Genomic DNA, 13,069 nt, shown 5'->3' on the forward strand with positions numbered 1-13,069 from the left:
CCAAGAAGAGAACAAAAATGCTATTCATTTTTATTTAGGTCATTCAACTTCCTGGTCTCATCATTCCAAATCACAGCACAGGAGAAACTCAACCTCAAGGCATAAAGACCGAAAACCATCCGAGGTATTGTCCGAAATATTTTCTCAGATTTTTTTCCTCAAAAAGATGCTGGTTCATACGATCACATTTGTTCACACCGAAGCAGTAGCCAATATCTAGTCCTGTCCTATGTTAGCTCTAGCAGGGATTGGCTATAGATGGGAGGCCATTGTCAGCAGACCTTGGCTACACATGTACCCTTTGAGCAGTGATCACTTCAAGGCGATGAGAATATCGAATGTCAACTGGTTAACGTAGAACAATATAGCACAGGAACTGGTGCATAAGTCCACGTCCCTGTGCCGAAAGAAATGTCCAAATCGAACTAAAACTCTGTCACGATTGTCGTTATGTTCAGTGATCAATGACAGAACCCATTACCAAGTTTATAAATATAAGGATTGAACCATACTTCGCTTTGAGGTGGTCAAGTGTCCTTGAGCTTTATGGTCCAGGTTGAACCAATATCCAAGTGTGCTTAAGGCACATAATTTCACAAGAATGTTGACAGGATTTCAAGGTTTGAGTTACAGGGAAAGGTTGTGCAGACTAGGGCTTTTTTCTCTGGAACGTAGAAGATTGAGGGGGGACTTGATAGAGGTGTTTAAGATTTTAAAAGGGACAGACAGAGTAAATGTGGATAGGCTTTTTCAATTAAGAGTGGGGGAGATTCAAACTAGAGGGCATGGTTTAAGATTGAAGGGGGAAAATTATAAGGAGAGCATGAGGGGAAATTTCTTTACGCAAAGGGTGGTAGGGATGTGGAATGAGCTTCCGGCAGACGTGGTTGAGGCGGGATCGTTGGTTACATTTAAGGAAAGACTGGATAGTTACATGGAGAGGACAGGACTGGATGGGTATGGACCAGGTGCTGGTCAGTGGGACTAGGAGGGTGGGGATTTGTTACGGCATGGATGAGTAGGCCGAACTGGCCTGTTCTGTGCTGTAAGTGGTTATATGGTAAGTGCAGTTACTGATTTTGAGGCAGAAATGGAAGTTTTCAAGATTTGTACTTTATCAGCATTAAAATGAGACATGAGTGTCAGTGTTAATTTTTCAGCCTTTGCAAATAAATTTTTCTGTTAATCATTCAATAACAGTTCCTGGGAATGAACCATGTCCTTTTTTTTGGTGGTTAATCTGTCATTTGGAGAGCCATGAGACAATTACTATCATCATTGTTTCCACAAGCTTCAGTGTTTTTAAGAACTAAACATCCTTTTGCCAGTTTTCAAAATATAATTTTCAGCTTATATGCAGCTAATGATATTTTGTAAAATAAAAAGCTATTTAGTACAGTTATTTTTTTGGTCAAACAAACCTCTGATTGAACAAGTTTTCTTTTCATTGAATTATTTCCCCTCTTGGAAGGAAAATATGCCCACCAGCATTTTAAACCATCTGTCTGCCTATATCTGCCACTCCTCCCATAATGTGTCGTATATCATCACTGCACCCTGACCACTGGATTCTCCAAATGATTTGTCCTTGTCCCCATTTTTTTCTTTATCTGTTCAACGTTCCCAAGTGATTCTGTCCACAGCTACTTGATCAGTATGTTCACTGTCACCATTCTCCTACACTTTTCCATCACCTTTTATTTTAACCTCATTGGCATCTCTCTATTGTCAGACTGCCAGTATGCCTTCACTTATTATTCAGCCTTAACTTAGCTTAAGAGATCTGACATTACTGTCCTGTCTGCCCTGTAGGTGTTCCCACTTTCACCAGTGTGGATGATTCATAGCTTTTTTTTTTTGCAATGGCCAGGGTACATTTGAAACTGGATAACAAAATTAGACATGCCAGAAATTTTGTGTCCCACAGACTCTTAAAACTAAATACCAGCTTTAAAGACTGAAGCTGCTTTTTCAAGAATCTACTGTATCTCTTCCTCTTCTTGTGTACAAACAAGACCCTTTAAAAATGTTCATGCCCTGTTTCAATCTCTTGATTCCATCCTATTTTATCCCTGCTGTTTTTATCCTTCTTCAGCCTAATCCATTAACCTGAATTGAATACAGACTGGATTAATCCCTTCTACTGTCAGTATTGTCCTGTTCACCGATCACATGGGGTGAGGGGAAGAGGGGGCCAGGGCAGATATGTGGATAATGGAGTAATTCTCTCAATTCCTATGTCTCTGTCGCATCTGCACCCAGGATGAGGACTTCCATGCAAGATAATCAGAGAGCTCCTCTTTCTTCAAACAACGTGGTTTTCCCTCTACCATCATGAACTGGGCACCCCTGCATATCCTCCATTACCCAAACATCTGACCTGGCCACCTTCCGCCCCCATGTGCAACAAAGGGAGGATTCCTTTTGTCCTTACCTACCACCCCACCAGCTTCCACATCCAAAACATCCTCCTCCGCCATCTACTATGTGATTCCCGCTACTGGACACATAATTCTCCTTGCCTCCCCTCTCTGCCTTATGCAGGGACTGCTCCCTCTGTGGCTCCCTTGTCCTCTCCTCCCTCCCCACCAATCATCTCCTTGGTACTTACCTCTGTAACCATAGGAGATACTCCACTTGCATCCACAGCTCCTCTCTTACCACCTTTTGGGGCGCCAAACAATCCTTCCAAGTAAAGCAATATTTCATTTGTGAATCTGCAGGTGTCATCTACTACATCCAGTGTTCCTGCTGTGGTCTCCTCTACATTGGAGAGACTGGATGCAGATCAGGAGATTGCTTTGTTGAGCACATCGGCTCTGTCTGCTGCAGTAGTGTGGATCTCCCAGAGACCACCCATTTCAATTGTCCATCCCATTCCTTTGCTGACATGTCTGTCCATGAACTCATGCACTGCCAGGTTGAGACCACCTGCAAATTGGAGGAACAATACCTCATTTTCTGACTGGGTACTCCCTAACTGGATGGCAATAATATTGACTTTGCTAGCTTTCTTTTAAAAAGCCCTCGCCTCCCTACTTCTTCCCCATCATCTTCCCCCAGCTCTCTCTCTCCCTTTTCCAGTTTCCTTTTGCACAGACATGATAAATTCTTAACTCTCTCCTTATCATATCCATTTAACTCCTTTTGTTGGTCTGGATTCCTCCCCTAGCCAGCATTGTCTAAATTCTAAGATTTCCTGCTTCTGGCTCATTCTGCTCGTTTCTTGAATAAAGACTCAGGACTGAAACGGCAGCAATATATCTTTGCTTTTTATGGATGCTGAAAAGACTGGCTGAGTTTCTCCAGCATTTTATTATATCACTCAATGATCTCCTCTCTGGCTGTCTCAAGTGTTGATGCCATCATGATGTTGCCTGGTTATTGCATTTAATTAAATTCCCATTGTCTTCTTAAATTTTGAATTTGTTGTTTAAAAACATTTTTATTGTTGAGTGAAGATTTCATTGACATCAGTGTTACCATTTGTGGATTTGGATATTTCCTGGAGGGTGGTATTTTTGCCCGGTTTTGGAAGCCTTTAAAACAGTTCAAGTGTGGAATGAGACACCTTTCCAAAAGTTGTCAGAAAAACTTTAAATAATGACCTGAAATGAGTGCTGTAGTAACAGCACAATATAAAGCAAAGATTCCTGATTGATTTATGGCCTGTATTGATTTAACAGATTTTAGCCCAGTGCTAGAGATTTGTCTAAAATAACTCATTACAACCTGTCAATGTCCAGCAAATGGAGGTAAACAAAAAAACCTGCAGATGCTGAGGTTAGTGTAGTGCTGAAGAAACTCATCAGCTGATCTATGAAAGGTAAGAATGGGAGGCGGTAAAACTGATCATTTCTATCCATTGTCTGACCTTCCGTTTTCTTTGTTCACTTAAGGTTTCAACATCAGCAGTTCTTGCATACATTCTGGCAACATCTGCACACCTTGACTAAGGGCTCAGGCCTGCCACATTGGTTCTTTGCCTCCTCTGGGGGTTGGAGGACCTGTTCGGTTTCTCCAGCAATTTTGTGCATTTTCTCCATTTATTCTGTTTTTTTTTGTTGGGTGGTACAGGTTTCAGTGACTTGGTTGTGTTTACGTGATCATCAATTTCTTACTTTCAAAAAAGTTACCAGATTACCTGGGAGTTTTGGAATTACAAGGACCACAGTGACTTGTGCTTTGTATTTCAGGTCTACAGAACAGACTTGATAACTGCTATGAAGCTACATGATTCACACCAGCTGAACTCTGATGAATATTATATTCTAGCTGATTCGTGGAGACAGGAATGGGAGAAGGGAGTTCAAGTACCTGTCAGCCCTGAATCAGTGCCACAAGCAAGTGTCAGGTATTTGACAGGAGAAATGTTCCCTTTACATTGTTTACTTTCACATTCTTAATTCAAGCCATCTAGCAGTTTATGAAAGTTCCTCAATTCAGGTTGGTTTTGTATTTGGCATAGTATTGGTATCAGACCATTAGTTGTTGTGTGGATGGGGCATGTGTGTGCACTCACTGGCAGGTTCTCTTCAATATAACATTTCATCTTGGAGCCTGATGGCTATTCTTGGAGAAAAGCGAGTGGTCATCAAAGGTGAGAGATTTGGATTACCATTTGCTTTGACTAACAGGTATTTAAAATCATGAGGGGCATGGAAAAAGTAAAAGCTTTCACTCTCCCCAGGGTAGATGATTCTAGACCGAGAGGGCATAGGTTTAAGGTGAGAAAGGAGATATTTAACAGACAACTGGGCAGGCAACCTTTTCACTCAGAGAGTAGTTCATATCTGGAATGTGCTGCCAGAAGAAGCCTCCGAGCCATGCAAGGAGAGAACTAATTGGAACTGTCCCACTACTTAACAGTCCAGAGGGATGACAGTTCAGCCTGACCTTGTATGATAGTGCAAAACAGGTGATGCACAGACTGACTGGCAAGGGTGCGACTAGTCCTTTGACTCTGGCCCTGACGCAGAACGTGGACCGTTCAATCTGTCTATGGAAACTGTGTCAGCTTTTCCATTCCTGTCGATCACAAAAGTCTTTGGGTGGCATCGTAAGACCCGAAAAGGACAATCGTAAACATCCTGAAGTGGTTTGTGAACAGCATCATGCCAGAGGAACACATGAGTACAGCGCTGTAAATTAGTCAGCACATACACTGCAGGTGACGGCTGCTGTGTAGGAGTAGGTTGAAGTAATCTCATGTTTTCCCAAAGGAAGTCAACATAATAGACTGTTGTGCTTGGAGTTGGAGTCACAAAACTCACCTGGCAAGTTTAACGTAGTGCCATATACTAGCTCTGCCAATGAACATCTAAGATCTGCTTTAACAGCTGTACACACACCAAGGAGAACCATGGGCAAATGCTTGCTCCACGTAGATGGCATCACCACCTGCTGTTAATTCTGCCTTCAATTGTTGAAGGAAACGCTCAATAAGGCCGTTGGCCTACGGTTGGTAAGTGAATGCGCGTAGTCAGTGAGAGCTCAGAGCAATGCCAACTTGAACTGAGACCTTCAATCTGTTGTAATAGTGATTGGAACACCAAAAGATGGAATCAAACGATCCACGAAAGCCTTAGCGACCATCTCTGCAGAGATGTCAGTGGTAGGAATGGCCTCCTGCCACCTGATAGTCCAGTCTTCACATGTAAGCAGATATTTATATCCCGAAGGTGGCAGAAGTGGGCCTACCAAGTCTAGGTGAACGTGGTGGAAACAGGAATCTAGAACAACAAAATTCCCCACCTTGGATTTTGTGTGTCTGGAGACTTTAGAGCGTTGACACGGCAAGCAGGTCCTTGCCCAAAATCCAACATCCCGTTTAACATGAGGCCATGTAATATGTTCCTTAACTACCAGGATGCAATAAAATCTCCTACCTCATAGATGTCAGAACAAAAGACCTAGGCCTTCTTGTGGAAAAATTGCAGACTAACTTTTCACCTGATTCATCCAGGGTCACATCTTGAAGATGGAGACCAGAATTGATCTGGCAATATTTGATGAGATCTGGATCAGTGTGCTGTGCATGAGCCATGGTGGTGAAAGCGATGGTAATAGTATGTAACGTGTCAATGTCACGCCTGGATAGAGCATCGGCCAAGCATTTGCTTTTCCTCGGATGTGCCGTGTGTCTGATGTAAACTGTAGCATGAAGTCCATGTGCCAAATTACTCTGGGTGAGTAGAGATGTGTGTAGTACTCATGATATGCATAAGCGGCTGATATCTGTATAAATGGTGAAAGGATGACTTACCAATAAAAAAACACAAATATTCACTGCAAGATGGATGGCGAAGAGTTCTCGATCAAACATACTATATTTTGACTAGCTGAAAAAAAACAGGCAGAGGTTCCAATTTCCTGCGGACTTGTTGTTCCAACACTGACAGCACTGACAGATGCATTGTGGTAAGGGAGAGCAAGGTGTTGGTCTTTTGATGTACAAGCATTGTGGCATTGGCAAGCTCAGTCCTCACAAATTGAAAGCACACATGACATCATCTCCCAAAGTTAATTGTCTTTTGGACATCGACTTATCGGATCTTTCGAATAGTTCAGTAAGGGGCAATAGAGATGCTGCAGCATTCGGCAGGAATTGGTAATTAAAATTAATCTTGCCAAAAAAAATGTTGCCACTGGCCAGATGTAACAAGTGTAGGAAATTCTTAAATCTCTTGTACTTTCAATTAATTGGGCAAAATACCACGTTGGGTAACTGTCCCTAAAATATAAGATCAGCAGCGCCAAAAACACATTTACTGGGATTGATCACAATGCCAAACTTCATCAAGCTTCTGAAAAAATGAGATAAGGTGGGGCTTGTGCTCCTCTTTGCCCACACTTGCGACCAGACTATCATCGATGTAAACAAACACAAAATCCAGGCTGGCGAGTACATGGTCCATAAACCACTGGAACGTCCAAGCTGCATTCCATAGACTGAATGCCATTTGCAGAAACTCAAATGTACCGCTATCTTCACGACATCAGAAGGCTCAACTTGAATCTGATAGTAAGCACATACTAGATCTATTTTTGCATATACCTGTTTGCCATAGAGGTTTGTTGAAAAGTCTTGTAAATTAGGCACGTTGTATCAGTCAGGCACGATAGAATTGTTCAGGGCACAATAATCACCACAAGCCTGCCAATCCCCAGGAGATTTATTTGGAACCAGATGGAGCAGTGAAGCCCACATTTGTCAGATCTGTGGGCTATGCCCAACTCTTGCATGTGGTTGAATTCCAATTTTGCAATTTGATTATTTTCTATTTATTTATTAAGACGGTTGGGGGTAACTTGTGACCCCGCATTACCGCCAGAGGACCATGAGTCTCTATATGGTGGGTGACTGTATGTTTAACATCTGTGTGATAATACAATGGGGTCACCAGGCGAGGGAAACACTTGAACAGAGCTCAGGAAGTGCAGAAGCCAGGTTGAAGGCTCATCAGGCGGCTGATGTCATTGGAGGAATGACAGATGCGGTTCATGACTCACGGATTTTACAAATCCACCAACAAAGAAAAATGTGAAAACAAATCCCCTCCCAAAATTGATTTTAACACATTTGCAACTGTGAAAACCCACCAAAAATGTTTCTTGAGACCAAAATCCAATGTGAGTGATAACTGGCCATATGTTTGAATGTGAGAATCTTTCACGACTGAAAGAACACATGACTTATTGGGTGTCTGTGTTCCTGCGTGGTTGGACGGGTCACTTAAATCACTGCACTGGAATTGATAAGAAATTGAACCCCCGAGAGACTGTCTTTGAGGAAGAGATGGAGGCTAACATGCCCATGGGCAGCAGTTGCCTCTACTGCCGGGCCTGGTTGTTTCCCGACTGCCATTTGTAGAAGTTGAAAAGTAGCTGATAGGACCAAGCAGCAGCACCAAATCTCCAGTGTTTCCAACAAATATGCTGTCCGTCACCTCTACCACATCTTCGACCACCACGATTCCAACCAGGTTGATGAAAGGAATTCTGTTTGTGTCCAAAGCCTGGACCTGCATAGTCAGAGCTGCCATTTGCTGCTCCAACTCTGTTAGCTTCAGTTGATAAGGTTCTGGTGCTATCTTTGATTGAGAAGGTGCTGGTGTTACGTTCGATTGATAAGATGCTGGCGCTTCACAAGGTTCAGTAAGCAGTTGTTCCAGTTCCATTTGCTCCTGTTGACTAGAGGAAGAAGCCAATCCTTCTATTTTCAATGTGGAGGTCGTGGACTTAACGAGGTCGGGATGATCTGTCAACTGATCGAGGGTGGATATTTGAAAGGCACTCATATTTGAAAGGCTTTTGAACATGGAGGTAAACTCGAAAGAACCTCTCTTTCCAAAAATCGCCTTAGATGTGCTCTGTTCCAGGTAGCCTGTGCCAGTATTCAGTAGAAATTGAGCAATATGAGTCTCCCAAGATGGCACAGAATATCCGCCTTAAGCATGTCGTATGGGAGATTACCATCTGGATCCACTAAGACATCCTCTACTTCACAGTCAATCAGCTCTGGAAGATGCTCCACAAGTAAACTGTGCTTTGCCTGCTGAGGGAAGAGAAACGTACTTCAAGGATCATAAACCATGCTGGTGCATTATGAATAAAAAGGGGGTAATCTCCCCAACTATTCATGTAAGGGGTTTACCCTCATCCCTATCCATTTTAAATTAGAAGGTACTGTGAACTCACGGGGTCACCACTTGTAACTGCACTGATTTACCACAACTTACAAACAAATAAAGAATACACTCACTTGTTTCTTCCAGCACACCGTGATGTCAGCTTCCTTTTTATTATTCATTAGACACAACATTGCATTCTTCAACTCCCCAAATGCCACCCAGATGAACTCTTCTGACCTTCTCATTGGCGCACTGTCACATGAATGATCCTGGTGCTTTCACTCTCCTCTTTCTGCATCTGAGATCCATAACCTGTATACTAATGCTTAACACACCTGCACATGACCGCTATTACCCCTGCGCGTCGCATCGCTTATGTCATCAGCAGCAGCCGGCACCTCTCCCAACGGTAAATATGTGACCATAACAGACATGAATTCATGGAATTTATCAGAATGTGATGTGTTTAATTGAGTGGCGTCATTCAAGTCAAGTTCATTTTCATCTAATGGATCCACTGAGGAAACCGTGTACTCCAGTCTTCAGTGCAAAACCTACTGACGCACAACCAGACATAACACTCACACAGACGAACAATACATATGCAGTACTTATATATACAAATAAGTAAATAAATATTTTTTGTAAATAGAGTTTCAGATAGTTCATTTGAGTAATTACCTTGGTCATTCATGTTTGAATGGTTCAAATTATACATGAGCCATCTAGGACCCATCCTTTGATGCAGGTTGACCACTCTTAACTGATTGATGTCAATAAATTAGGAAAAAAATTTAAAGAAGTCTATTCAGGTTAAAAAAGTAAAATGGTCGGATGTCTTTTTTTAAAATTTTTTTATTTTTCACACTATAAACCATATTGATCCAGATACATACATTTTCTTTTTCAAATATATACAGTATCATTTTCTCCCCCCCCCCCTTCCCATCCAACCCTCCCTACCTCCCCTCCCGTTCATTTAAAGTTCAGAAGCTAAGATACATTAAACCCGTCAAACAATGTTGTCACTCAATAAAAATAAACAAGAAATTCCACTGAGTCAATTCTTTTCATTCCCTTCTCCTTCTGTCATTTTAGGTGGTAGATGTCCCCGGTAGGTTTTCTCTATTGTGTTTCATGTATGGCTCCCATATTTGTTCAAATATTGTAATATTATTTCTTAAATTATATGTTATTTTTTCTAATGGAATACATTTATTCATTTCTATATACCATTGTTGTATTCTCAAGTTATCTTCTAATTTCCAGGCTGACATAATACATTTTTTTGCTACAGCTAGGGCTATCCTAACAAACCATCCAAATCAAGTCCAAATTCTTTGTTTTTTATGTTACTTAGGAGGAAGATCTCTGGTTTTTTTGATATATTGCTTTTTGTGATTTTGTTTAATATCTGGTTTAGATCTTCCCAAAATTTTTTCACTTTCTCACATGTCCAGATTGCATGAATTGTTGTTCCCATTTCCTTTTTACAGCGAAAACATCTGTCAGATACTGTTGGGTCCCATTTATTTAACTTTTGAGGTGAAATATATAGCCTGTGTATCCAGTTATATTGTATCATACGTAACCTCGTATTTATTGTATTTCTCATAGTTCCTGAGCATAACTTCTCCCATGTTTCCTTCTTTATCTTTATGTTTAGATCTTGTTCCCATTTTTGTTTAGTTTTACCATTTGTTTCCTCATTCTCCTTTTCTTGCAGTTTAATATACATGTTTGTTATAAATTTTTTGATTATCATTGTGTCTGTAATCACATATTCAAAATTACTTCCCTCTGGTAACCTCAGACTGTTTCCCAATTTGTCCTTCAAGTAGGATTTCAGTTGGTAGTATGCCAACACTGTATCGTGAGTTATGTTATATTTATCCTTCATTTGTTCAAAGGATAATAATTTATTTCCTGAAAAGCAATTTTCTATTCTTTTGATCCTTTTTTTCTCCCATTCTCTAAAGGAAAGGTTATCTATTGTAAAAGGGATTAGATGATTTTGCGTCAGTATTAGTTTTGGTAGTTGGTAATTTGTTTTATTCCTTTCTTCATGAATGTTCTTCCAAATATTGAGCAGATGATGTAATACTGGAGAATTCCTACATTGTACCAATTTTTCATCCCATTTATATAATATGTGTTCAGGTATCTTCTCCCCTATTTTATCTAGTTCTAATCTAGTCCAATCTGGCTTTTCCCTTGTTTGATAAAAATCTGATAGGTATCTTAATTGTGCGGCTCTATAATAATTTTTAAAGTTTGGCAGTTGTAAGCCTCCTTGTTTATACCATTCTGTTAATTTATCTAGTGCTATCCTCAGTTTCCCCCCCTTTCCATAAAAATTTCCTTACTATTTTCTTTAACTCCTTGAAGAATTTCTCCGTCAAGTGTATTGGCAATGCTTGAAATAGGTATTGTATCCTTGGGAAAATGTTCATTTTAATACAGTTTATCCTTCCTATTAGTGTTCGTGGTAAGTCTTTCCAATGCTCTAAGTCGTCCTGTAATTTTTTCATTAGTGGATAATAATTGAGTTTATATAGATGGCCGAGGTTTTTATTTATTCATTTGCCATCTGAATGATGATTCTTTCTTAAATTTTGAGAAATCCGCATTATTCATCGGCATTGCTTCACTTTTATTTGCGTTAATCTTGTATCCCGACACTTCTCCATATTCCTTCAATTTCTTATGTAATTCTTTTATTGATATTTCTGGTTCTGTTAAGTATACTATAACGTCATCTGCAAATAAACTGATTTTATATTCCTTGTCTTTTATTTTTATCCCTTTTATTTTATTTTATGTTCTTATCAGTTCTGCTAGTGGTTCTATGGCTAACGCGAACAATAAGGGCAATAGTGGGCATCCCTGCCCTGTTGATCTGCTTAAGTTAAATTGTTTTGATATATATCCATTTACTGTCACTTTCGCCAATGGCCCCTTATATAATGCTTTAATCCAATTAATATATTTCTCTGGTAAACTAAATTTTTGTAGTACTTTGAATAAATAATTCCATTCTACTCTGTCAAAGGCCTTCTCTGCGTCTAAAGCAACCGCTACTGTTGGAGCTTTATTTCCTTCTACTGCATGAATTAAATTAATAAATTTACAAATATTGTCTGTTGCTCATCTTTTTTTAATAAATCCAGTTTGGTCTAGATTTACTATTTTTGGTACATAGTCGGCTAATCTGTTTGCTAATAGTTTAGCTATTATCTGTGTTAAGTAAAGATATTGGTCTATATGACGCTGGTGCGAGTGGATCTTTCCCTGTCTTTGGTATTACTGTAATTATTGCTGTTTTGCATGAATCTGGTAAGCTTTTTGTTTTATCAATCTGGTTGATTACTTCCAGGAGGGGAGGAATTAATAAATCTTTAAATGTTTTATAGAATTCTATTGGGAATCCATCCTCTCCTGGTGTTTTATTATTCGGTAGTTTTTTTATTATCTCTTGTATTTCTACTATTTCAAATGGTTCTATTAATTTATTTTGTTCCTCTATTTGTAATTTTGGTAGTTCAATTTTAGTTAAAAATTCATCTATTTTGCCTTCTTTCCCTTCGTTTTCAGTTTGGTATAATTGTTCGTAGAATTCTCTGAAGTTTTCATTAATCTCACTGCTGACATTGATGTGCAGGGTCCCGGCAAAGTCCTCCGAGATAGTGACTTCCAGGAATTTAAATTTGCTCGCCCTCTCCACCTCTGATCCCTCAATGATCACTGTAGTGTAGACCTTTGGTTTTCCCCTCCTGAAGTCCACTATCAGCTTCTTGGTTTTGGTGACATCGAGTGCGAGGTTGTTGATGTACCATTCAACCAAGATTTTAGTATTCTCCCTGTATGCTGACTCATTGCCCCTTTTGTACAACCCACCAGTGTGGTATCGTCAGCAAAATTGAAAATTGTGTTATTGTTATAACGAGCCACAAAGGATTTGTCATCCTTTTTGCTTAAGTTTCCAAATTTCTGATGCTTTGAAGAAGTTGAAGCTGCACCAGTTTTTCTCCCCATCCTTGTAATTTTAAGCTAATTCAGGGAAGAGTAACATAGACTCCAATTTAAAATCAAGTCCTAAAATTTAGGTGCCTTCTCTTGAAGTCATATAATTCTGATCTTTGTTTTAAGCTACAGTATTTGTGGCAAAGTATTTATATAATGCGCAATCAGGTGCTCAAATGATCTAAAATTATTTTAACAGACATGTCTCTCTTGAAGCTATTAGTTCTTTGGAAATGGACCGCATTGGGATAATTGCAATTACAGCCTCTTCTTTTTACCTCATTTATAATTGTTTGCACAAATAACTTGCCTGGACAAAAGAATCATGCTCAGGTCAAGCTAGCTGTAGGAGTGAGCAGGTGGGATGAATGAAAAGATTTATTTTTCTCCAGCACATATGTGAATCCATTTGT

At 39.9% G+C, this 13,069-nt stretch overlaps 1 protein-coding gene across 1 annotated transcript in view; it reads left to right on the forward strand.

Moving 5' to 3' along the window:
* The window catches only part of LOC138757895 (protein Jade-1-like), a 160,750-nt gene that overhangs the window by 91,171 nt on the left and 56,510 nt on the right, over positions 1–13,069 (forward strand). Inside the window, 2 exon segments of the mRNA XM_069925983.1 lie at positions 39–124; positions 4,197–4,354. Of these exon segments, the coding sequence (XP_069782084.1) occupies positions 39–124; positions 4,197–4,354 (244 nt within the window).

The sequence above is a fragment of the Narcine bancroftii genome, chromosome 3 (genome assembly GCF_036971445.1).
Source record: "Narcine bancroftii isolate sNarBan1 chromosome 3, sNarBan1.hap1, whole genome shotgun sequence".
In the NCBI taxonomy this organism is placed as follows: Eukaryota; Metazoa; Chordata; class Chondrichthyes; order Torpediniformes; family Narcinidae; genus Narcine; species Narcine bancroftii.